General features: G+C 40.1%; 2 protein-coding genes across 2 annotated transcripts; both read right to left on the reverse strand.

Moving 5' to 3' along the window:
- Window positions 1-17,859: 17,859 nt before the first annotated feature.
- LOC117302162 lies at window positions 17,860-21,045 on the reverse strand. The gene is made up of 2 exons (XM_033785972.1): window positions 19,721-21,045; window positions 17,860-19,486 (listed from the first exon to the last, which is right to left on the reverse strand). Exons 1-2 carry the CDS (start codon window positions 20,681-20,683, stop codon window positions 19,295-19,297), a joined length of 1,155 nt encoding a protein of 384 aa, XP_033641863.1. The 5' UTR covers window positions 20,684-21,045; the 3' UTR covers window positions 17,860-19,294.
- A 1,296-nt stretch (window positions 21,046-22,341) lies between these two features.
- On the reverse strand, window positions 22,342-24,335 carry LOC117302625. Its single transcript, XM_033786607.1, has one exon. It carries the CDS (start codon window positions 24,333-24,335, stop codon window positions 22,518-22,520), a length of 1,818 nt encoding a protein of 605 aa, XP_033642498.1. The 3' UTR covers window positions 22,342-22,517.
- Between the last annotated feature and the right edge of the window lie 3,477 nt (window positions 24,336-27,812).

Raw genomic sequence — 27,812 nt, forward strand, 5'->3', positions numbered from 1 at the left:
GGTTCTTCATCCGTGTCCCTACTTATCAGTTCATTGGGACTCCTGGTATCTTCACAGGCATGTGGGGTTTTCCGGGAGCTGCCGCAGTCGATGAGGTAGTCTTTGGGGTGAAACCATCGCCTAGGATCACATCGACAACACAGAGTATGTATTGCGATAATAATGACGAGGACGACCACTCCAATGACGATACCGGTGATTTGACCAGCAGACAGGCCTGATGTTACGACTGTTATACCGGTAGGCCTGGTTGTCACTGTGGGTGACATTGTGAGTTCGGCATCAACAACATTCAAAGGTCCAATAGTGCAAGACAGATTCATGTCAGACGACGGTAAGTTTGCAACACAGATGAACGTTTGTGAATGGTCCGATGCTGTAACATTTTTTAATAACAGAGCTTTTCCACCATGCTGATATGAGAAGAGCGTCCATTCATCATTATCTGCACTAATCGATAGAGTTGCGATACCAGATGTACCGCAGGAGATGAGGCTTCCAGTGTTTAATGTCCCCGGACCGTTTGGACAACAGGACGGAAAGGCGTCTCTGGGGTACACTGACAAAACTAAACTTTTCTTCAAGTCCCCCACAGAAGACGTGTCATTAATTGGACGAATAAGATTGCATTCGTATGTTCCTGTATCAGTTGTCTGTACTTCACTGAGTGTTAGATTGAAGGTTGAAATCACACCCTCTGTGAAGCTAACCAGATATCGCTCATTTATATAAACAGACACATCCTTACTGGTAACACCGAAACTGCCTGACCCCACTTTATACAACGATATAAAATGAGTTGAAGCATTAAAACCATCAACATGGCAAAGAAGACTGACCGTAGTTCCCGCCTGCTGCACCGCCACGTTGGGAAAAACTTCAAGAGTCATTGGAGGATCTGACTGACAGCTAGCCGAGAATATCAGCGAAGAAAACATCAATGCTAAAAACCAAATACCTTTCACAATGTCTCTACGTTGGTCCTCCATGGTCGTGTGTTGACTACACTGTGAAGTGAATATTCAGTTAAGGATGGAACGCCACTCAACTTCTGCAGCCTCACTGAATGTCTAGTTACTATGTTAGTATTTACCGATTGTATTGTTCACCATTGGACTGCTCGAACCCTCTTGTATATAGCATGAGTATATTCCGTCGTCAATTTGAAAGTGAGTTGTTTGATGACAACCTCGCAGTTTTGCCCCAGTCTAAAAACTGATTTGCTGTACTCTGTCTGCGCACACAAAGTAAACTCAACATCATTATAATACGGGAGTAGTTGCGGCGTTATTTTCGAAGCCCATGCATTTCCTTGTTATAACCACTTTTACGCAGTTGTGAAGTTTAGGGTCGTGACCTCTATATTGTGTGCCTTTCTAAGGTAAATATGTGGGTGCGTAGTTTTAAGAATGCCATTTGTTGAGTATACGGTTTCTCTTGTCATACACACACCTCTATCAACACTGATTTGATAGGTATGTAATGAAATGGTGAATCCATATTTAGTATAAAAAAAAAACATTTAGAAAGGTTTAAATGTCTCACAATCTATGATTGCTCTGTGAAAAACATTTTGTTGCAATATACAAATACAAAATGCTACGTTAATTTTGAATAATTAAATGTAGTTTTCAGTTAAAAGAAAAACTTCCATGACAATTTCCTATGAAAGTAAATTTGGTATGGTCAATATAGCTATGAGCAGAGACGTAACCAGAGGGAGATGGATCATGGATGTTGTCAAAGTTCGACATTTTTAGCAAAATATAACGTGGGTCAAGAGTTTAAAAGTAGGATTTGAAACTTAGCATGGTGGAACTATTGAGAGGCTTGGTGTAGCACCATCGTGAATATCTGTTTTTGAGTGGTGCCGTCCATAATAGCGTCCATAATTCTCCTGAAGACAATCAGAGAATGCTTATCGAAATATTGGGTAGTTAACCACCTGTTCTTTTCAAAACCACTACTGGTTAAAAAAAAAAGGAGATATCCACATGGTATAACCGCAAACCTCTCTTAAGAATTTATAAAAAAGTTTGCAATATTTCAAAAATGCATTAATTTTTCTTTGCGTACTTCTCAAGGCAAAGTTTGCTTAAAGTTTGAGTTCTGTGTACACGTCGAGTTTCGAGTCTTGTGGACCGAGCTCCATGTATGGTTCTGTCTGTCCAGTTACGTCCTTCTGATTGGAGGGCGTGTTCGAGGAAGGTACCCGCCGGGAGAGATCCGTACGTGCCACGCTTAGATTGGAAGAAGAAGGGTTCACATTGGCGTAGTTGGGAACCTCTGCTTTGGCCGTAGACGAGGTCTGGCTGTCCTCGCGTATCGAAGTAGCATAAATATGGGATGGATTATGCTGGTTTGGCCCCTTGTCTGAGGTTGTATTACTTGTAATTTTACGTCGGTACATGAAGTATGAGACGAGGATGTTAACCAGGCCAACAAGAAGGATTAAAGGGATTGTTATACCAATAATTACACCGACAGAGGGGCCAGATTCGTCAGTGGATACTGTTGGAGTTGTCATAGGCGTGGAAACTACTGGAGGTGTTGCGGGCGTGGTTGGGTAGGGGATGACGGTCAAGGGTCCTATCGTGCAGGAAAGAGACGTCCAGTTTGGGTTCTTGGGCGTCATTGAAAAACAGAAAAATGTGACTCCTTCATCTGCAACTTTGACACTCTTCTGCAACCGTGATCCAGGTTTGTTTCCTGCTTGAGTTGTATTAACTTCCCAATCTGGCCTTTCTACGGGACTGTTCGTATCACTGACCACTGGGGTTCTTTCATCGATGACCGTGCTACATGTAAGAATGTCTCCCTCATTCACAACTGCCGGACCGTCCGGGAAACAGACTGGAAACTCTTTGGTTGAGTTTACCGTAAGACGCCCTTCTCCATTTGTAATTATAGTCCCAGAGCCTCTCGCAATAATGACGCACAAGTATAACCCTTCATCCGATTTCGTAAGATTGGTGATTGTGAGACTTTGGGTATAAAGTTTCACTATTTCATTAACTAGATTAGGAGGGCTGAAGGACATTCTATCATCCTGTGTGACATTGACGAAAGACGAGTTATAAAATCTTTGCCAGGTGAACATGTGAGCGTTGGGGTCAAAGCCAGCCGCGGAGCATGTAAGAGTAACATTACCATTCTCGACTGGTTGCACTGGGAAACTGGAGACAGTGACCTGACTGACCTGACATTGACTCGGTGATGGAAGACCGAGCCAAAAGAAGACCAAACAACAACCACGGATACAGAGGATTCCCATGTTGGATTGTTGTTTCTTGGTTGTAAGTCGCTAATCCACACCAAATTTCTCTAGAGCGGTTACTGCTGATGTATTTCCGGATGAATTATGCAAATACAATATTGCAGTCATGAACACCTTCAGTTACATACATAAACCAATGGGTTTTGCTTTGTAAGTTTAGCAGCAATAATCTCTAACAACAACTGAGTGATCATAACTCAATAAACAACGAATATTATGTTTCAATCGTCACTTGTCGATTCTGTTTGCACCAACCACCACAGATCCTTGCAACGCAGATCCCGTGTTTTAAATGGAGACAAGAAAGTTCGGCTAATTCAGTTTCAAAAAATCGCTCTACAAGTTTATTAGACAAGATTACATTATAACTGCAAGTACATCCGTATGTAATAGCTAACATTGAACGAAGTTTTAGAACCCGGAGCCCGAAACACGAAAACCCACTAGCATATTCATGCGTAATAATTGCTGTAGGTATACACCCTAGTCAATTTGTGTGTTTGGTCATGCCCTCAACGGAATGATTTGAATAAACAATTCTTGTGTACCGAACCCTGAAGTCATGGATATGGACCAGTTTTATAACTATTTTCATCAGTCTATTATTCAATTTTTCTTGTTTCAACAGCTTCAGTATTATTCATGTTGGTTTTACCGGGCTACACCGATGCATGTAACGACTTTATACTCAGTACTTTCCCGAGTTCTGTGAAAAATACCACAGGCATATTACTCGGGTGGGACTCTTACCCAAACCCACGACATTTGCAATTCTAGAGCATCGCTAAGCAAATGGACCACCGAGATTGCCCACTAGCAAGAGGCTGTTAAAATGCTTATTTTGTTCATATTATGTAACAACACTTCCGTATAAGGAAATGCAGTTTGTTAGAAAGTACAACTTTCATGAGAAATAAGTAGGTTTATTTTATTATGGCTATGAACAGTGCCGTATAACCAAAGGTTTGAAATTATTTTGGCAAATAGTCAACGTAATATATGGCGAAGAATTTATAAAAAGAAGTTGAAACCAGTGTTGATATACTGGTTCCCGAGTTCTGTGAAAAATAAAAAACCTCCACCACTTATTACTCGAAGTTCGGTCAGATTTCAAAATATGCATCGTTACTCTAAAAGAAGTGTCATCCATTCCCTGATATCAAATCTGAATAATTGTGTCCGTTAAACAGAACAATGCAGCTCTTGTTTGGGTTAAATTAAAAAGAAAATTAAAATACATAAAGAAAAGCATTTTATAAACATTTTGAATTGATTAATACGTCATGTAAACTTAATTCAAAAACACAATTTAAAATCGTACATGAAACAAAAAAGACCGCCACCAATACAAATTCTTAGATATATTTTCAGATTTCCAAATTTTCATAGATACACAGTTTTCAATCGTTTATGATATCAAATCGGAATATTTAATACAAAAGCTGTTGCACCCGTAGGCTACTATTTTTGACTTGTTCAATCAACGTACAGTCTTAGACTTAGAGGCACCGGACACTATAGGTATTAACTCAAAACAATGGTTAGTATACACATTCACTTGATCTTGAACAATGAATAGCTGTTGATAGTATAACACATTGTGAGAAATGGTCCCCTTTAAGTAAAGTGGTTTTTGGGGAAGAGACACTTTCTCACTCAAAAATTAAATTCTTTAGGCCTGAAGCCTTTTTAGGCATCTGAAAGCACACAATTTTTGGCAACAATGGTGTTTTTCTTCTTCCAATGTTCTCTTACAACTTTAATGATCGATTGAGTCAAAATTTTCACCGATTTGTTATTTTATGCATACAAATGAGAATACTGATCTTTGACTTTATACCAATGAAGTCTAGTGCCTTTAAAGTTTAAGTCATGTCTACGGTGTAAATCAATGCCAAGAGTTCGGTCAGCTAGAGTTTAAGTTCTGCATACTGAGATGGTTTCTCGTATGCAATGTCCAACTCCATGTAAGGATCTGCTTCCCTAGTGCTGGCATCTTTCTCTTGCTCGACGGGTTGAATAGAGGGAAGACCAGGCTGGGGGTTTTCTTTCAGGGTCGAACAGTATACATGAGGCACGTCATCTCCTTCTCTACTCATCGGTACATCAGGTGGACTCCTTGAAGCATCTTCTTGAGCCTCTTGGGTTTCCCGGGAGCTGCCGCAGTCAATGAGGAAGTCTTTTGCGAGCCTCCACCTTCTTGGGTCGAATCGGAAGCACAACACATGCATTGCAACGAGAATGATGAAGATGACCACTCCAATGACGATACCAGTGAGTTGACCAACAGACAGGCCTGATTTTACGACTGTTACACCGGTAGGCCTAGTTGATGTTGTTGTTTTTATTTGTGTTGTGGATTCGATGTCAACAACATCCAAAGGTCCAATAGTGCAAGACAAATTCATGTCAGACGCCGGTAAGTTAGCAACACAGATGTACGTTTGTGAATTGTCCGAGGTTGTAACATTTTTTAATAACAAAGCTTTTCCACCATGAATATGTGAGTAGAGCGCCCATTCACCATTTTCTGCATCAATCGATGGAGTTGCTATACCAGATGTACTGCAGGAGATGGGACTTCCAACGGTTAATGTCTCCAGACCGTTTGGACTGCAGGACGGGAAGGCATCTATGGGGTACACTGACAAAACGAAACTTTTCTTCAATTCCAGCCTAGAAGACGTTTCATCAATTCGACGAATAAGAGTGCATTCGTATGTTCCTGTATCAGTTGTCTCTACTTCAGTGAATGTTAGATTGAAGGTTGAAATCACACCCTCTGTGAAGCTAACCAGATATCGCTCATTTATATAAACAGACACATCCTTACTGGTAACACCGAAACTGCCTGACCCCACTTTATACAACGATATAAAATGAGTTGAAGCATTAAAACCATCAACATGGCAAAGAAGACTGACCGTAGTTCCCGCCTGCTGCACCGCCACGTTGGGAAAAACTTCAAGAGTCATTGGAGGATCTGACTGACAGCTAGCCGAGAATATCAGCGAAGAAAACATCAATGCTAAAAACCAAATACCTTTCACAATGTCTCTACGTTGGTCCTCCATGGTCGTGTGTTGACTACCCTGTGAAGTGAATATTCAGTTAAGGATGGAACGCCACTCAACTTCTGCAGCCTCACTGAATGTCTAGTTACTATGTTAGTATTTACCGATTGTATTGTTCACCATTGGACTGCTCGAACCCTCTTGTATATAGCATGAGTATATTCCGTCGTCAATTTGAAAGTGAGTTGTTTGATGACAACCTCGCAGTTTTGCCCCAGTCTAAAAACTGATTTGCTGTACTCTGTCTGCGCACACAAAGTAAACTCAACATCATTATAATACGGGAGTAGTTGCGGCGTTATTTTCGAAGCCCATGCATTTCCTTGTTATAACCACTTTTACGCAGTTGTGAAGTTTAGGGTCGTGACCTCTATATTGTGTGCCTTTCTTAGGTAAATATGTGGGTGCGTAGTTTTAAGAATGCCATTTGTTGAGTATACGGTTTCTCTTGTCATACACACACCTCTATCAACACTGATTTGATAGGTATGTAATGAAATGGTGAATCCATATTTAGTATAAAAAAAAAACATTTAGAAAGGTTTAAATGTCTCACAATCTATGATTGCTCTGTGAAAAACATTTTGTTGCAATATACAAATACAAAATGCTACGTTAATTTTGAATAATTAAATGTAGTTTTCAGTTAAAAGAAAAACTTCCACGACAATTTCCTATGAAAGTAAATTTGGTATGGTCAATATAGCTATGAGCAGAGACGTAACCAGAGGGAGATGGATCATGGATTTTGTCAAAGTTCGACATTTTTAGCAAAGTATAACGTGGTCAAGAGTTTAAAAGTAGGATTTGAAACTTAGCATGGTGGAACTATTGAGAGGCTTGGTGTAGCACCATCGTGAATATCTGTTTTTGAGTGGTGCCGTCCATAATAGCGTCCATAATTCTCCTGAAGACAATCAGAGAATGCTTATCGAAACATTGGGTAGTTAACCACCGGTTCTTTTCAAAACCACTACTATAGTTAAAACAAAAAAATATCCACATGTGTAACCACAAAGCTCTCAAAAGCGCAATAATTTTTCTTTGCGTACTTCTCAAGGCAATGTTTGCTTAAAGTTTGAGTTCTGTGTACACGTCGAGTTTCGAGTCTTGTGGACCGAGCTCCATGTATGGTCCTGTCTGTCCTTTTAGGTTCTTCTGATTGGAGGGCGTGTTCGAGGAAGGGACCCGCCGGGAGAGATCCGTACGTGTCCCGCTTAGATTAGAAGAAGGGTTCACATTGGCGTAGTTGTGAACCTCTGCTTTGGCCATAGACGAGGTCTGGCTGTCCTCGCGTATCGAAGTAGCATAAATATGGGATGGATTTTGCTGGTTTGGCCCCGTGTCTGAGGTGGTATTACGTGTCCTTTTACGATACACGAAGTACGAGACGAGGATGATAACCAGACCAACAAGAAAGATTAAAGGGATTGTTATACCAATAATTACACCGACAGAGGGGCCAGATTCGTCAGTGGATACTGTTGGAGTTGTCATAGGCGTGGAAACTACTGGAGGTGTTGCGGGCGTGGTTGGGAAGGAGATGACAGTCAAGGGTCCTATCGTGCAGGCAAGAGACGTCCAGTTTTTGTTCTCCGGTGTTATGGAAAAACAGAAAAAGGTGACACCATCATCTGAAACTTGTAAACTCTTCTGCAACCGTGATCCCGAATCGTGTAACTTGCAGCTACACTATTTTCTCAGATGAATGTTCCATCCTCATAACACTTAAGGAGGATGACACTCCCGTTCCTCTCAGGACATTTTAGCAAGATTTATGTAGATTTAAAAACATAATTTTGTTTTTCATTGTTCTCATGCAAACAAAATTAAAAGGCAGCTCGGTTTTCAAAACATAAAGTGTATTTTAATCAATATATATCGATTGACACGTCTTGTAAAATAACTTTAAAAACAAATATAAAAACACAAATGAACCATAACAAACCTCCACCACTTATTACTCGAAGTTCGGTCAGATTTCAAAATATGCATCGTTACTCTATTCCCTGTTATCCATTCCCTGATATCAAATCTGAATAATTGTGTCCATTAAACAGAACAATGCAGCTCTTGTTTGGGTTAAATTAAAAAAAATTTAAACACATAAAGAAAAGCATTTTATAAACATTTTGAATTGATTAATACGTCATGTAAACTTAATTCAAAAACACAATTTAAAATCGTACATGAAACAAAAAAGACCGCCACCAATACAAATTCTTAGATATATTTTCAGATTTCCAAATTTTCATAGATACACAGTTTTCAATCGTTTATGATATCAAATCGGAATATTTAATACAAAAGCTGTTGCACCCGTAGGCTACTATTTTTGACTTGTTCAATCAACGTACAGTCTTAGACTTACAGGCACCGGACACTAAAGGTATTCACTCAAAACAATGGTTAGTATACACATTCACTTGATCTTGAACAATGGATAGCTGTTGATAGTATAACACATTGTGAGAAATGGTCCCCTTTAAAGTAAAGTGGTTTGTGGGGAAGAGACAATTTCTCACTCAAAAATGAAATGCTTTAGGCCTGAAGCCTTTTTAGGCATCTGAAAGCACACAATTTTTGGCAGCAATGGTGTTTTTCTTCTTCCATTATTCTCTTACAACTTTAATGATCGATTGAGTAAAAATTTTCACCGATTTGTTATTTTATGCATACAAGTGAGAATACTGATCTTTGACTTTATACCAATGAAGTCCAGTTCCTTTAAAGTTTAAGTCATGTGTACGGTGTAAATCAATGCCAAGAGTTCGGTCAGCTAGAGTTTAAGTTCTGCATACTGAGATGGTTTCTCGTATGCAATGTCCAACTCCATGTAAGGATCTGCTTCCCTAGTGCTGGCATCTTTCTCGTGTTCAACGGGTTGAATAGAGGAAAGACCAGGCTGGGGTTTTTCTTCCAGGGCAGAACAGTATACATGAGGCACGTCATCTCCTTCTCTACTCATCGAAACATCAGGTGGACTCCTTGAAGCATCTTCTTGAGCCTCTTGGGTTTCCCGGGAGTTGCAGCAGCCAATGAGGAAGTCTTTTGCGAGCCTCCACCTTCTTGGGTCGAATCGGAAGCACAGAACATGTATTGCAACGAGAATGATGAAGACGACCAGTCCTATGATGATACCAGCGATTTGACCAACAGACAGGCCTGATTTCACGACTGTTATACCGGTAGGCCTAGTTGTTGTTGTTTTTATTTGTGTTGTGGATTCGATGGCAACAACATTTAAAGGTCCAATAGTGCAAGACACATTCATGTCAGACGACGGTAAGTTTGCAACACAAATATACGTTTGTGAATTGTCTATTGTTGTAACATATTTTAAGATGACCGCTATACCATACTGACCAAAGTAGATCCTCCATTCACCATATTTTGCATCAATCGATGGTGTTGCCCTTCCAGATGTTCTGCAGGAGATTTGACTTCCAACTGTTAATGTCTCCGGACCGTTTGGACTGCAGGACGGGAATGAGTCTCTGGGGTACACTGACAAAACTAAACTTTTCTTCAATTCCCCCATAGAGGACGTTTCATCAATTTGACGAATAAGATAGCATTGGTATGTTCCTGTATCAGTTGTATCTACCTCACTGAATGTTAGATTGAAGGTTGAAATCATATCCTCTGTGAAGCTAACCAGATACCGCTCATTTATATTAACAGACACATCCTTACTGGTAACAACGAAACCGCCTGACCCCTCTTTGAACCACGATAGAAAATGAGTTGAAGCATTAAAACCATCAACATGGCAAAGAAGACCGACCGTAGTTCCCGCCTGCTGCACCGCCACGTTGGGAGAAACTTCAAGAGTCATTGAAGGATCTGACTGACAACGAACCGAGAATATCAGCGAAGGAAACATCAATGCTAAAAACCAAACACCTTTCACAATGTCTCTACGTTGGTTCTCCATGGTCTTGTGTTGACTACACCGTGAAGTAAATATTCGGTAATTAATGGAACGCCACTCAACTTATGTAGCCTCACTGAATGTCTAGTTCCTATATTAGTATTTACTGATTGTAATGTTCACCATTGGACTGTTCAAACCGTGTTGCATGCTATAGCATGATCATTTAATTCTCATACCAACTTGACAGTGAGTTGGTTGGGTATCAACCTCGCAACTTGGTCACAGTCTCGAGACTGAGTTGCTGTACTCTGTCTGCGCACGCAAACTAAACCCAACGTCAATATAATACGGGAGTAGTTGCGGCGTAAGTTTCATTGTTATGAACCATTTTTACGCAGTTGTGAAGTTTAGGGTCGTGACCTCTGTCGTGTAGTTTTCTTAGGTAAATTCGAGGGTGCGAGTGAATAATGTGTTATATTATACGGTTTTTCCTTTCATAGACCAAAATATATCAACACTGGTTTCAACTGCTCGGGGATACTGAAACGGTAAATATTTTTAGTAAAGAATATTTTGGCAAGGTTTTGAGTTTCAGCAACTTGTGATTGTTCTGTGAGAAACTGTTGATGCAATATTTAATATAAATGACGAAATAATACATTTTTTTCCGGGAGAAAAAAATTGTAGTTTTTATAAGTAAGACTCCTATGACATTGTCTTATAAAACTAAGTTAAGTATGGTCATCATAGCTATGATCAGTGACGTAACCAGAGGAAAGGGAATCATGGAATTTGTCAAGTTTCGAAATTTGTAGCACATTGTCAACCTCCATAACGCGGTCAAGAGTTTTAAAAGTAGCATGGTGGAAGTACAGCTATTACAGGTTTGGTGTAAAACCATGTGGATATCTGGTTTTGGTAGTGCCAATCATCAAGTCCAGTATTATCTTGAAGACAATTGGAGCATGCTAAACGAAACGTTGAGTCGTTAACCATCGGTTCTTTTAAAACCTTTACTAATGAAAACAGAGGTATCCACATGGTGTTACCGCAAACCTCTCCTAAGAAATTATACAGAGGTTTGCACTATTTCCAATTCATTACAATAATATACAAAGTTTTTCTGTGCGTACATCTGAAGGCAAGGTTCCCCTAAAGTTTGAGTTCTGTGTACACGTCGAGTTTCGATTCTTGTGGACTGAGCTCCATGTATGCTCCTGTCTGTACTATCACATCCTTCTGATTAGAGGGCGTGTTCGAGGAAGGTCCAGGGGGGGATAAATCATTTATGTGCCCCGCAATGACTGGAAGAAGAAGAGTTCACATTGTCGTAGTTGTGACTAGGAACCTCTGCTTTGGTGTTCACATTGTCGTAATTGTGACTGGGAACCTCTGCTTTGGTGTAAACCGGGTCGTAGTTGTGACTAGACACCTCTGATTTGGTGTTCACATTGGCGTAGTTGTGTCCAGTTACGTCCTTCTGATTGGAGGGCGTGTTCAAAGAAGGTCCCGGGCGGGAGAGATCCGTACGTACCCCGCTTAGATTAGAAGAAGAAGGGTTCACATTGGCGTAGTTGGGTACCTCTGCTTTGGTGTTCACATTGGCGTAGTTGGGAACCTCTCCTTTGGCTGCAGACGAGGCCTGGCTGTCCTTGCGTATCGAAGTGGCATAAATATGGGATGGAGTTTGCTGGTTTGGCCCCGCGTCTGACGTTGTATTACGTGTCCTTTTACGTCGGTACATGAAGTATGAGACGAGGATGGTAACCAGACCAACAAGAAGGATTAGACAGATTGTTATACCAGTAATTATTGGAGTTGTTATAGGCGTGGTAGGGTAGGGGAGGACGGTCAAGGGTCCTATCTTGCAGGAAAGAGACGTCCAGTTTGTGTTCTCCAGTCTTATTGAAAAACAGAAAAATGTGACTCCATCATCTGAAACTTGGACACTCTTCTGCAACCGTGATCCAGGTTCGTTTCCTGCTTGAGTCGTATTAAGTTCCCAATCTGGCCTTTCTACGGGACTGTTCGTATCACTGACCACTGGGATTCTTTCATCGATGACCGTGCTACATGTCAGAATGTCTCCCTCGTTCACAACTGCCGGACCGTCTGGGAAACAGACTGGAAACTCTTCGGTTGAGTTTACCGTAAAACCAACTTGTCCATTTGTAATTATAGTTCCAGAGCCTCTCGCAATGATGACGCACAAGTATAACCCTTCATCCGATTTCGTAAGATTGGTGATTGTGAGACTTTGGGAATAAAGTTTCACTATTTCATTAACTAGATTAGGAGGGCTGAGGGACATTCTATCATCCTGTGTGACATTGACGAAAGACGAGTTATAAAATCTTTGCCATGTAAACATGTGAGCGTTGGGGTCAAAGCCAGTAGCGTTGCAGGTCAGAGTAACATTACCATTCTCGACTGGTTGACTAGGGAAGCTTCTTACTGCGAAGACAGTGACCTGACTGACCTGACATTGACTCGGTGATGGGAGACACAACCACAAGAAGACTAAACAACAACCACGGTAACATAGGATTCCCATGTTGGATTGTTGGTTCTTGGTTGTAAGTCGCTAATCCACACCAAATTTCTCTAGAGCAGTTACTGCTGATGTATTTCCGGGTGAATATGCAAATACAATATTGCAGTCATGAACAACTTCACTTACATACATAAACCAATGGGTTTTGATTTGTAAGTTTAGCAGCAATAATGTCTAACAACAACTGAGTGATCATAACTCAATAAACAACGAATACAATGTTTCAATCGTCACTTGTCGATTCTGTTTGCACCAACCACCACAGATCCTTGCAACGCAGATCCCGTGTTTGAAATGGAGACAAAAAAGTTCGGCTAATTCAGTTTCAACAAATCGTTCTACAAGTTTATTAGACAAGATTACATTATAACTGCAAGTACATCCGTCTGTAATTGCTAACATTGAACGAAGTTTTAGAACCCGGAGCTCGAAACACGAAAACCCACTAGCATATTCATGTGTAATAATTGCTGTAGGTATACACCCTAGTCAGTTTGTGAGTTTGGTCATGCCCTCAACGTAATGATTTGAATAAACAATTCTTGTGTACCGAACCCTGAAGTCATGGATATGGACCAGTTTTATAACTATTTTCATCAGTCTATTATTCAATTTTTCTTGTTACAACAGCTTCAGTATTATTCATGTTGGTTTTACCGGGCTACACCGATGCATGTAACGACTTTATACTCAGTACTTTCCCGAGTTCTGTGAAAAATACCACAGGCATATTACTCGGGTGGGACTTTTACCCAAACCCACGACATTTGCAATTCTAGAGCATCGCTAAGCAACTGGACCACCGAGATTGCCCACTAGCAAGAGACTGTTAAAATGCTTATTTTGTTCATATTATGTGACAGCACTTCCGTATAAGGAAATGCAGTTTGTTAGAAAGTAAAACTTTCATGAGAAATAAGTATGTTTATCAACGCTATGAACAGTGGCGTATAACCAAAGGGAGAGGGCTCATGACGTGTTTTGTCAAGGTTTGAAATTATTTTGGCAAATAGTCAACGTAATATATGGCGAAGAATTTATAAAAAAATTGGTAATACTTTCAAAGTGCATTCATAACAACATATACAGTTTTTCTTTGCGGTCATCTGAAGGCAAGGTTCTCTTAAAGTTTGAGTTCTGTGTACACGTCGAGTTTCGATTCTTGAGGACTGAGCTCTATGTATGCTCCTGTCTGTACTATCACATCCTTCTGATTAGAGGGCGTGTTCGAGGAAGGTCTCGGGCGGGAGAGATCCGTACGTGCCCCGCTTAGATTAGAAGAAGAAGGGTTCACATTGGCGTAGTTGGGAACCTCTGCTTTGGTGTTCACATTGGCGTAGTTGAGTACCTCTGCTTTGGTGTTCACATTGGTGTAGTTGTGAAACTCTGCTTTGGCCGTAGACGAGGTCTGGCTGTCCTCGCGTATCGAAGTAGCATAAATATGGGATGGATTTTGCTGGTTTGGCCCCGTGTTTGAGGTGGTACTACGTGTCCTTTTACGATACACGAAGTATGAGACGAGGATAGTAACCAGACCAACAAGAAGTATTAAAGGGATTGTTATCCCAATAATTACACCGACAGAGGGGCCAGTTTCGTAAGTAGAGACTGCTGAAGCTCTTACAGGTGTGGTTGGGTAGGGGATGACGGTCAAGGGTCCTATCGTGCAGGCAAGAAACGTCCAGTTTGGATTCTCTGGTGTTATTGAAAAACAGAAAAATATGACTCCATCATCTGAAACTGGACACCCTTCTGCAACCGTGATCCCGAATCGTTGACTGATAGAGGAGTCTTGACCCAATCTGGTCTTTCTACAGGGCTGTATGTATCACATACCACTGGGGTTCTTTCATCGATGACCGTGCTACATGTAAGAATGTCTCCCTCGTTCACAACTGCCGGACCGTCTGGGAAACAGACTGGAAACTCTTCGGTTGAGTTTACAGTAAGACGCCCTTCTCCATGTGTAATTACAGTTTTATCGTCTTTCCTAATAATGACGCACAGGTATGACCCAACATCAGATGATGTCAGTCTGGTGATTGTTAGGTTTTGAGAATAACTTGTCGATGTTTCTTTATCCAGATCAACAGGGCTGACGGAAATTCTAGCATCCTCAATGACTTCAGAGTAAGAAGGACTAACATAATGCTGCCAGGTAAACTGTGTACATCCGGATCAAAGCCAGTAGCCAGGCAGTTTAGAGTAACAGTTCTGTTCGTGAATGATTGCTGAGGATAAACTGATACTCTGGAGACAGTGACCTCACAATGACCCGAGAACAGAAGACAAAGCCAGAAGAAGACCAAACAGCCATCAATGGTATAGATGATTCCCATATTAAATTCTTTATCTATGGTTTTCTCGTCTTTAGGCACCAGACATATTTCATTAAACCAGAGTTACTACTGATGTCGTAAAGTATTCACAAACGTAACATGCTGTGCAGTACAGCTCCAAGCATTATTATGATTTGACACCTATCACTGAGTATGGTTTTGAACAATGCATAAGTTCTATCAACAAAGGAAAGCATTCCGTATGAAATGACACAATTTGTACAATGTTCTGACGTCACTTGTTGATTTTGTTTGTATCAACAAGACAAGCAATTGATTTCTCGAAAGCAGCTTCAAATTTCTAGAATGATGACAGACAACGTGAAACCTTATTTAAGTTTCCACAAACTTACGAGTAGAAAAGATTTGACTTAAAACTGCATCAGTTTTTCATTTATTTGAAATGTTTGTCATCTCAATGCTGGTTCTTAAGACCAAACTGTCTTCAAAGGCTCTTCTATTAACTATTGAAAGAAATATGATTTCCCACGATCCATAACTGCACTGCAAACCTGATTGAACCATTCATCATGAGAAACCAACCCTGAAATACGCCAATGATTTCCGCCATGGCGGCTTGCTAACGCAGCTACACATTGGAATTGGCTGCTTGGAATGTTTCCCCCTTATCATTTGAAAACTTTGTGTGTATTGATTATTTTGTTCATATTTCTAAAACTTGGTAATTTGCAGCTACACTATTTTCTCAGATGAATGTTCCATCCTCAAAACACTTAAGGATGATGAGACTCCCGTTCCTCTCAGGACATTTTAGCAAGATTAATGTAGATTTAAAAACATAATTTTTTTTTTCATTGTTCTCATGCAAACAAAAATAAAAGGCAGCTCGATTCTCAAAACATAAAATGTATTTTAATCATTATATATTGATTGACACGTCTTGTAAAATAACTTTAAAAACAAATATAAAAACACAAATGAACCATAAAAAAACCTCCACCACTTACTCGAAGTTCGGTCAGATTTCAAAATATGCATCGTTACTCTAAAAGAAGTATCATCCATTCCCTGATATCAAATCTGAATAATTGTGTCCGTTAAACAGAACAATGCAGCTCTTGTTTGGGTTAAATTAAAAAAAAAATTAAACACATAAAGAAAAGCATTTTTTAAACATTTTGAATTGATTAATACGTCATGTAAACTTAATTCAAAAACACAATTTAAAATTGTACATGAAACAAAAAAGACCGCCACCAATACAAATTCTTAGATATATTTTCAGATTTCCAAATTTTCATAGATACACAGTTTTCAATCGTTTATGATATCAAATCGGAATATTTAATACAAAAGCTGTTGCACCCGTAGGCTACTATTTTTGACTTGTTCAATCAACGTACAGTCTTAGACTTAAAGGCACCGGACACTATAGGTATTAACTCAAAACAATGGTTAGTATACACATTCACTTGATCTTGAACAATGGATAGCTGTTGATAGTATAACATATTGTGAGAAATGGTCCCCTTTAAAGTAAAGTGGTTTTTGGGGAAGAGACAATTTCTCACTAAAAAATGAAATGCTTTAGGCCTGAAGCCTTTTTAGGCATCTGAAAGCACACCATTTTTTGCAACAATGGTGTTTTTCTTCTTCCATTATTCTCTTACAACGTTAATGATCGATTGAGTCAAAATTTTCACCGATTTTTATTTTATGCATACAAGTGAGAATACTGATCTTTGACTTTATACCAATGAAGTCCAGTTCCTTTAAAGTTTAAGTCATGTCTACGGTGTAAATCAATGCCAAGAGTTCGGTCAGCTAGAGTTTAAGTTCTGCATACTGAGATGGTTTCTCGTATGCAATGTCCAACTCCATGTAAGGATCTGCTTCCCTAGTGCTGGCATCTTTCTCTTGCTCGACGGGTTGAATAGAGGAAAGACCAGGCTGGGGGTTTTCGTCCAGGGTCGAACAGTATACATGAGGCACGTCATCTCCTTCTCTACTCATCGGTACATCAGGTGGACTGCTTGAAGCATCTTCTTGAGCCTCTTGGGTTTCCCGGGAGCTACCGCAGTCAATGAGGAAGTCTTTTGCGAGCCTCCACCTTCTTGGGTCGAATCGGAAGCACAACACATGCATTGCAACGAGAATGATGAAGACGAGCACTCCAATGACAATACCGGTGATTTGACCAACAGACAGGCCTGGTGTTACGACTGTTATACCGGTAGGCCTAGTTGTTGTTGTTGTTTTTATTTGTCTTGTGGATTCGATGTCAACAACATTTAAAGGTCCAATAGTGCAAGACACATTCATGTCAGACGACGGTAAGTTTGCAACACAAATATACGTTTGTGAATTGTCTATTGTTGTAACATATTTTAAGATGACCGCTATACCATATTGACCAAAGTAGATCCTCCATTCACCATATTCTGCATCAATCGATGGTGTTGCCCTTCCAGATGTTCTGCAGGAGATTTGACTTCCAACTGTTAATTTCTCCGGACCGTTTGGACTGCAGGACGGGAAGGCGTCTCTGGGGTACACTGACAAAACTAGTTTCTTGCCTAAAACCCTCGTAGAAGACGTTTCACCAATTGGACGAATAAGATTGCAGCCGTATGTTCCTGTATCAGTTGTCTCTACTTCAGTGAATGTTAGATTAAAGGTTGAAATCACATCCTCTGTGAAGCTAACCAGATATCGCTCATTTATATAAACAGACACATTCTTACTGGTAACAACAAAAAAGGCTGGTCCCTCTTTGAACCACGCTATAAAATGAGTTGAAGCATCGAAACCATCAACATGGCAGAGAAGACTGACCGTAGTTCCATCCCGCTGCACCGTCAGGTTGGGAGAAACTTCAAGAGTCATTGAAGGATCTGACTGACAGCGAACCGAGAATATCAGCGAAGAAAACATCAATGCTAAAAACCAAATACCTTTCACAATGTCTCTACGTTGGTCCTCCATGGTCGTATGTTGACTACACCGTGAAGTAAATATTCGGTCATTAATGGAACGCCACTCAACTTCTGCAGCCTCACTGAATGTCTAGGTCCTATATTAGTATTTACTGATTGTAATGTTCACCATTGGACTGTTCAAACCGTGTTGCATGCTATAGCATGAGCATATAGTTCTCATACCAACTTGACAGTGAGTTGGTTGGGTATCAACCTCGCAACTTGGTCACAGTCTCGAGACTGAGTTGCTGTACTCTGTCTGCGCACGCAAACTAAACCCAACGTCAATATAATACGGGAGTAGTTGCGGCGTAAGTTTCCTTGTTATGAACCATTTTTACGCAGTTGTGAAGTTTAGGGTCGTGACCTCTGTTGTGTAGTTTTCTTAGGTAAATTCGAGGGTGCGAGTGAATAATGTGTTATATTATACGGTTTTTCCTTTCATAGACCAAAATATATCAATACTGGTTTCAACTGCTCGGGGATACTGAAACGGTAAATATTTTTTTTAGTACAGTAAAGAATATTTTTGCAAGGTTTTGAGTTTCAGCAACTTGTGATTGTTCTGTGAGAAACTGTTGTTGCAATATTAAATATAGATTACGAAATACATTTTTTTCCGGGAGAAAAAAAAGGGTAGTTTTTAAAAGTAAGACTCCTATGACATTGTCTTATAAAACTAAGTTAAGTATGGTCACCATTGCTATGATCAGTGACGTAACCAGAGGGAAAGGATTCATGGAATTTGTCAAGTTTCGAAATTTGTAGCACATTGTCAACCTCCATAACGCGGTCAAGAATCTTAAAAGTAGCATGTGGAAGTACAGCTATTACAGGTTTGGTGTAAAACCATGTGGATATCTGGTTTTGGTTGTGCCAATCATCAAGTCCAGTATTATCTTGAAGACAATTGGAGCATGCTAAACGAAACGTTGAGTCGTTAACCATCGGTTCTTTTAAAACCTTTACTAATGAAAACAGAGGTATCCACATGGTGTTACCGCAAACCTCTCCTAAGAAATTATACAGAGGTTTGCACTATTTCCAATTCATTACAATAATATACAAAGTTTTTCTGTACGTACATCTGAAGGCAAGGTTCTCCTAAAGTTTGAGTTCTGTGTACACGTCGAGTTTCGATTATTGTGGACTGAGCTCCATGTATGCTCCTGTCTGTACTATCACATCCTTCTGATTAGAGGGCGTGTTCGAGGAAGGTCCAGGGGGGGATAAATCATTTATGTGCCACGCAATGACTGGAAGAAGAAGAGTTCACATTGTCGTAGTTGTGACTAGGAACCTCTGCTTTTGTGTTCACATTGTCGTAATTGTGACTGGGAACCTCTGCTTTGGTGTAAACCGGGTCGTAGTTGTGACTAGGAACCTCTGCTTTTGTGTTCACATTGGCGTAGTTGTGACTGGGAACCTCTGCTTTGGTGTTCACATTGTCGTAATTGTGACTGGGAACCTCTGCTTTGGTGTAAACCGGGTCGTAGTTGTGACTAGACACCTCTGATTTGGTGTTCACATTGGCGTACTTGTGTCCAGTTACGTCCTTCTGATTGGAGGGCGTGTTCGAGGAAGGTCCCGGGCGGGAGAGATCCGTGCGTACCCCGCTTAGATTAGAAGAAGAAGAGTTCACATTGGCGTAGTTGGGTACCTCTGCTTTGGTGTTCACATTGGCGTAGTTGGGAACCTCTCCTTTAGCTGCAGACGAGGCCTGGCTGTCCTTGCGTATCGAAGTGGCATAAATATGGGATGGAGTTTGCTGGTTTGGCCCCGTGTCTGACGTTGTATTACGTGTCCTTTTACGTCGGTACATGAAGTATGAGAGGAGGATGGTAACCAGACCAACAAGAAGGATTAGACAGATTGTTATACCAGTAATTATTGGAGTTGTTATAGGCGTGGTAGGGTAGGGGATGACGGTCAAGGGTCCTATCTTGCAGGAAAGAGACGTCCAGTTTGCGTTCTCCGGTCTTATTGAAAAACATAAAAATGTGACTCCATCATCTAAAACTTGGACACTCTTCTGCAACCGTGATCCAGGTTCGTTTCCTGCTTGAGTCGTATTAAGTTCCCAATCTGGCCTTTCTACGGGACTGTTCGTATCACTGACCACTGGGGTTCTTTCATCGATGACCGTGCTACATGTCAGAATGTCTCCCTCGTTCACAACTGCCGGACCGTCCGTGAAACAGACTGGAAACTCTTCGGTTGAGTTTACCGTAAAACCAACTTGTCCATTTGTAATTATAGTTCCAGAGCCTCTCGCAATGATGACGCACAAGTATAATCCTTCATCTGATTGCGTAAGGTTGGTCATTGTGAGACTTTGGGAATAAAGTTTCACTATTTCATTAACTAGATTAGGAGGGCTGAAGGACATTCTATCATCCTGTGTGACATTGACGTAAGACGATTTGTAAAATCTTTGCCAGGTAAACATGTGAGCGTTGGGGTCAAAGCCAGCAGCGTTGCAGGTCAGAGTAACATTACCATTCTCAACTGGTTGCACTGGGAAACTGGAGATAGTGACCTGACTGACCTGACATTGACTCGGTGATGGGAGACACAACCACAAGAAGACTAAACAACAACCACGGTAACATAGGATTCCCATGTTGGATTATTTTTCTTCGTTGTAAGTCGCCAATGCCAATCTGAACCAAACTTCTCTAGAGCAGTTACTGCTGATGTATTTCCGGGTGAATATGCAATGGCAGTTATGTACACCTTCAGTTACATAAACCTGTGGGTTTTGGCTTTGTAAGTTTAGCAGCAATGTCTAACAACAGCTGAAGGATCCGAACTCAACAAACACCGTTGTTCTAAATGTTCTAAACGCCACTTGTTGATTCGGTTTTTAACAACCACCAGAGATTCTGGAAACACAGATCCAGATATATGGAATGGAGACAAGAAAGCTCGGCCAGGAATATACCTATGGCAGTTTAAGAGTTGTCGTGGTCTGTTCTCCTTTACTAAAATGATTTGAACAAACCATACATGTCTACCGAACCATAAAGTCATTCATGTGGACGCAGTTATAAATATTTGTCATCAGTCTTTTATTAAAGTATGATTCACGTTGGATTAACCCATAAACACCGATGTGTGTTAATACTTCCCCAAGTTCTGTGAACAAAAATCACAGGAAATTATCCTCGGTAGGGATTCGAACCCACGACCTTTGCATCTAGAACAGTGTCAACTAGCCTACCGAGATTGCCCGGTAGCTAGAGAGGCAGTTCGAATCCTATATTATGGTAGCTGGTATCGCAACGATTCGTCTATATAAGCTACAGTATGCCTAACAATTTGCCAAAATGATGTAACATTAAGCACTATACGTAAACTTTGCTTTCCATGTTATTCTGGCCCAAGTCCATGGCTCTGTTTACCGTACGGTGAAATTCTACACTTGTCACTATTTCAAAAGAGGGCGCATCTCAACATTTTGTTCAGCTGCTATTTCGTTCAAAAATTGTAAACTCATATGGACATGATAAGACTACATGTACACATTGATGTTGTAACATTTCCAGTGCAGTATTTTGCCAGCCATGAAAGCCCTAAATGTACAAAGTCATGCATTTTCTTTAACACTTATACGATCGCCGATATCAGTGTTTTTCTAAATATTTACATACTATTAAAGGTATACGTTTGGTAATCGCTCTTAAAATTAATGGTAACAGCAAGCTTTTGGTTGAAAGCCTACTACAGCTTTCGATAGTATAAAGCATTTTGAGAATCATTTCACCTCGAAGTAATGCGGTTATGTATTAAAAAGATGCAAAATTGTATGCCCCAAAATTTGAATTTGAAAAGGGTTATATATACTGCATAACGTTCATAATGTAATTCTACAACGGGTTAATTCTAACTGCGTGTGGACATAATCGCTCCGAAATTTCGGTGATATCTTAAAAAGCGATCCCCTTTTTAAATTAATTTTTCACGTGTTATTTTCATCGATACATCTACATTTAGTTTATATGATTAAAACAATCAAACAGCTCTATTAACCGAATGTATACTTCGCCTTTAAGTTTACAGTACAATTCATTACAGTAAAAGCCGTTTGCAAACATCACAACGGACCAATCGAAACACAGTGGAAAGTTTACGTCACTGCACGTTTATCCAATGAAATAATTGTATCCAATAAAAGCATTGGGCATGCAAGGCTAGCGACAAAGACGGGACCATGACCCAATTTCATAGAGCTGCTAAGCAGAACAAATTGCTTAGCATGAAATTTCTTCCTAAAAAATCTCCAGGATTACCAAACAAATTTCCATTTGTTGCATATTGCTTGTTACTGGTATTCCGTTGTTGTTTGCGTATCCTGAAAGATTAACGCGAACATTTGGTTGGTAGTGCTGTTTTTTTTAAAGGCAAAAATGTCATGCTAAGCAAATTGTTGTGCTTAGCAGCTCTATGAAATTTGACTAATATTTGATTTGTGCGTAAACAGTTTGTGAGTCGTCAGAGGGCGGGTGAACCTCATCATTCACAGGTTCCTTAAGGTCCAAATCGGCGTAGATTAAGACAGGTTCTTGGTGAGGAGGTCTGGATACTTTACCATTACGATTCTGACCAAACCTCTTAATGTTCTTGAGATTGGAAGAATCTTTGCCGTTTTCTTTGAGAAGTTCTTTGTCGTCTTGAGAAGCATTTTTATCGATCTCAGTATTATTCACTGACGGGTTGGGTTGGTGGGTAATCGGTTCCGAGGTGTCGGTTATTGGGGTCGGTTTATTCACTTGGGCATAAATTCCTGGTGACTTAAGTCCAGTCAGTTCTTTAGACTCGGTTTCTGGGGTCGGTTTATTCACCGGGGCATAAATTGCTGGTGGTTTAAGTTCAGTCGGTTCTTTAGAGTTGGTTACTGGAGTCGTTTCATTTACATTGGCATATACAGCTGAGAAATTAGGTTTGGCCGGTTCTTTCGTACCGGTTACTGGACTCGTTTTATTTACATGTGCATAAATTGCTGGTGGTTTGGGTTCAATTGGTTCTTTAGAGTCAATTACTTGGGTCGTTTTATTTACCGTGGCATATACTGCTGTTAAGTTTGGTTCAATCTGTTTTTTAGTATCGGTTACTGGGGTTGCTTGATGCACCGTGGCATACATTGTTGGAGGTGTAGGTTTGGGATCGGTCGACATCGGATAGGGCTGCTCCGATGTCGAGAAAGCAGTCACTTCTGGCTCATGGTCGCAGCCTTGGCCGGCGTCTTCAGTATCGGACCCACAAATTGCGTCATCGATCCCGTCCACTGCGGAAGCTAGAACGCCGAAGTTGTCATTCTCAAGTTCAACGTTTCTAAGCTCTGCGTCGGGCTGCGTTAGAATGGCGTTGTCCCGCTCTAGCGTTGATGCGAAGGAACTTCCCACGTTGAAAGTGTATGACTTGGCGTACAGCCATCGTTTGGGATTGCATCGGCAACAGAGGGTGTGGACAGCTATGATGACGAGGAGGAGGATGGCGCCGATTACTATACCGGCAATGTCGGCACCGGAGAGGCCGGTATTTTTGGTATAAACTGTTAAGGGTCCAATAGTGCATGCCAGTGCCATGGCTGAAGCATTAGATATTGAAAAACAATGAAAAGTTTTGCCATGATCTGAGTTAGCTACCGTCCTTGTGAGTTCTTGTCCTGGACTACCTTCGGCATTTGTGGGACTAATAATCCATCCATTGGCCTCAGTAGTCATTCCCATTTCAGACACTGAAGACATTCTTGTGTCTGATAACGTATTGCACGAGAGACTACTGCCAATAGCCACTGTAGCTGGACCACCTGGTAAACAAACTGGAAACTCATTGCGACTATGGACATGCAAATACATTTCTGAAGATGTTATGGTATTACTGCTAACGTTCACCTCACACGTGTAAAATCCCTGATCATCAGGTCGCCGGAGAGGAGAGATGGTTATCTTATGTGAACACACGTATAAACCTGTTGAAACGACTTTCAATGGACTTACACTGATTCGTTTGCCAGCATTTGTGAAAGTAGCATTCCCTTTCACAATGATGGTTTCAGACCCGTTTGTCTTTCTTGTCCATCTCACTTCATCTGGTCTCTGGAGTGATGATATCTCACAATCTAGCGTAACACTGTCTCCTTCACGTGGCTCTGTTGTGTATTCAGGTAGAATATGAACAGTTGCTGTTGGTCCAGTGGTATTTTGAGAAGACACCAGACCAGGCCGTCTTATCAAAATCAACAACAGAAAGATCCACAGTGCAGTTGTCATTCTGTAATAATTTCCTAAGCTACTTGCATTAATGCTTTCGGATTTCATAAGAAATGCTAATTCTCAAGACAGAAGTTCCCGCACAGAAAGTCTTACCATTTCGAGACAATCCCGTTGGGTATGGTCTGAACTTGACAGTAGCAAACACACGACTAAAAATCATTCACTTGTGTTTTCCAATACTCGGTATTCATTTGCATATATACAACATGCCGTGTGCAGGGTTAAATACACAAAACCATAGACACCCATTTCAAAACTTCGTCTGATGTAACACAATAAGCAAGTTTTGTTTTTCAATAGAGACTAGGAATAAAAACAACCCAGAAACATTGTTGTCTGTAACCTTCCATTTGATTCGAAAGGTGTTTTTCTGTAAAGTCTATTTATGTGCACTATTCAATGACGATTGTAGGTCAATGAATAACAAAGATATCAAGGTAAATTTCCACAATATAAACCGCAGTATAGAGTTTCTGGTGTTACTCTACTGGGGATAAAAAAAACTAGAAGAAAATATGAGTGGATGGTACAAATACTGTTTTAAAAAGTTGGCATACATACGCACATACCACATATTTTCAAGACACTTGACCCTACAAAAGTCATAGTGTCCATTCATTCTCTCATTCATTTTGTTTAATTAAAAAATCAACCTGCGCAAAGCTGAATTATGTGGCATTACAAGGTAAACATATAGTTAAAAACTACACAGAAAAAAAGACATAAGTATGCTCCCGAAGAGCATTGTTCAAGCTCATAGTTAAAGGTCAGAATGAATTGAACAAGCTGGGGATGACACTTATTGTTCTGATCGTTGGAAAAGAGCTTTCATACGATCAGGGGCCGATTTCACAAAGGTCTCAAATTGATCGTAACTTCAAATCAATCGTAGTTGCTAAGTAAAGTGTGATGTCACAATACAAATCTCTATGGTGATACTGAAAATTTGTCTTGCGATGAATTTTAATGCTTAGTGAAATCGGCCCCTGCTTTTAGTTTAGGGTTATGTATGGTGGCCCTGAAGGGACATCAAACTTATATTTTTCGATCTGGCCCCCAGTCTCAAATATTTACGTGAATATTCACGTGAATGCTTGCAAATCGGGGCAAAAAAAAAAAAACCTTGCGTAATGTGTATGTTTGATGTCCATTCAGGGCCACCATAGTTATGCCATTGTTCACTCAAACATTCACTTTACTTCCCCTTTTGGACTGTGTGTCCGTATTGAGGCTAATTTATGCTCGCCATTGTCTTTGGTATCGTTGTGTATTTTTGTTGTATTGTTTCGTTTGGCTTGTCAACAGGATTCCCCGTTTTTCTAGTTGAACTATTTTAGTAGCTTTTCAAAGAAACATGAGTTCTGGTCTCCGATCTCTACATAATGTATGTAGCGCCTGTTGTTGTATAAAGAGTGCTATCAATGCTTGCTACAATGGAGCGATATATTTATTTAATATGCCTACTTTGGTTGAGATAAAACAAGAAGATAACCTGGAAATGCTATTGAATCACACACCATGTGAAACACAAGCTGTAATTTTGACATTACGTTATTTTATTTCCCCACAAAATTAACAAACTTAACATGGTCAAGTGAAAGCAGGTATTTGTCAACAGGTAACTGGAATGATTAACCATATTAGATCGTACCTCAATAAATCAACATTTTGCAGAAATATAGAGCGATTACCCATGATGTAAAAACCCCGTATGTTATACTGAAAAACCGATCCTGATTTATGGCGGGCCTGCAATAGGAAGGGAACACAATACTTCATAACCTTTACACGAGAAATATTTTGATGCAGGCAAAAATACATACACACGATAAAAAGGATTGCATAAAAATAAACTTACATTGATATAAGGAATTTCAGTCTTAAATGACATAAGCAGCTGATGAGGGAGTTTAAAAAGCTATATCAGATAAAAGAGCATAACTGTAAAAAAATATCGTTGGGTTAACTGCTATTTAAAATATAAAACAGTATTAGTATTGTTCCATTGGCACGTGTAAAGTTATTTTTATTTATTGAAAGCATTTTCTGAGATCGAATTGAAAGGGACTAAACAATTCTGTGTAGACCTATATAGGAGATATGAGAAGCAATTGTGTTCACCATAAAACCTTTGCACGCTTCTGTACACCCATAATGTACAATAAAGTGCAGTTATGCAACAGTGGTCTACATATCCCTTGATACACCACAGTGTTTTTAAAAATATAATTTGTTTTGTCTAGTTTGGCAAAAGCAAAATTGGCGTTTTTTAAAGAGAATTCATATAAATCAAATGTGTAAAAAAAAAAAACCTTCATGTTACTATAATATATACACTTTATACAATGCTATAGCATCCTTTTCACCTTCTTCCATTATGTCTTGGAAACAAACTAGTACAATTAACGTTACACGGTGATTTATGGTTAAGAACTGAATTAAGGTTCTATTTATCTTTCTTTCCCCACCAAAATACTTTAGTATATGCAACGTCTGTGTACACAATATTAAATGAAATTGTCTTAAAATAGCAAACAAAAACACCACATTTATTTTAGAGAACAGTTTGACATTAATTTAAGTTTCTGACAAACTGGTAGAACTTCTACCAGTTTGTTCGTAAGGTTTTTAGAATATACAATGTAGGAAAAAGACGTTGATAATGCTGACCGCATACACAGACGACCGAAAGTATGCTTTCCATGCGTGTGTTTTGATTGGTCCGAGGTGATGTTGGGCAGCTGCCAAATTCGGACCAATCAAAACGCAGATATCCAATGAAATCACTGGGTCTGTAAAACCAATATCTGTCTTTTGTATAACATGGCCCAGTTTCATAGAGCTGGTAAGCACAAACATTTGCTTAGCATGACATTTCTTCCTCGATAAAAACAGGACTACGAGCCAAACTTTCATTTGTTGCATGTTGCTTCTTACTGGTATTCAGCCGTTGTTTGTTTATCCTGAAAATCACGTGGATTTTTTGGGGGCATTCCTGTTTTTATCAAGGGAGACATTTCATGCTAAGCAAATGTGTGTGCTAAGCAGCGCTATGAAATTGGGCCCAGGTGAATAGTCCAGACTAACGTCTTAATTACGCGTAAACAGTTTGCGAATCGTCAGAGGGCGCGTGGACTTCATCATTCCCGGTTTCTTGAAGGTCCAAATCGGCGTAAATTACAACAGGGTCGGGCTTAGGGGGTCTGGATACCTGACCATTACGATTCTGACCAAAGCTCTTAATGTTCTTGAGTTTAGAAGAATCTTTGCCGTTTTCTTTGAGAAGTTCTGCATCGTCTTGAGAAGAACTTTCATCCATCTCGGTATTAATGGCGGATTGAGGGGTAATCGATTCTGATGTTTCGGTTACTGGGGTCGGTAGATTAACCTGTGCATAAACTGCTGGCAGGTCTGGTTTAGTCGGTTCTTTAGAGTCGGTGACTGGGGTCGTTTTGTTAACCTGTGCATAAACTG

The sequence above is a fragment of the Asterias rubens genome, chromosome 18 (assembly GCF_902459465.1).
Source record: "Asterias rubens chromosome 18, eAstRub1.3, whole genome shotgun sequence".
Taxonomy (NCBI): Eukaryota; Metazoa; Echinodermata; class Asteroidea; order Forcipulatida; family Asteriidae; genus Asterias; species Asterias rubens.

Coding starts and splice junctions, on each gene's coding strand:
- LOC117302162 (XM_033785972.1), bottom strand. CDS start 20,683: ATGGGAATCCTATGTTACCGTGGTTGTTGTTTAGTCTTCTTGTGGTTG. Junction 19,487..19,720: donor ATGTGAACACCAAAGCAGAG/GTACCCAACTAC, acceptor ACCAAAGCAGAG/GTTCCCAGTCACAACTACGC.
- LOC117302625 (XM_033786607.1), bottom strand. CDS start 24,335: ATGACAACTGCACTGTGGATCTTTCTGTTGTTGATTTTGATAAGACGG.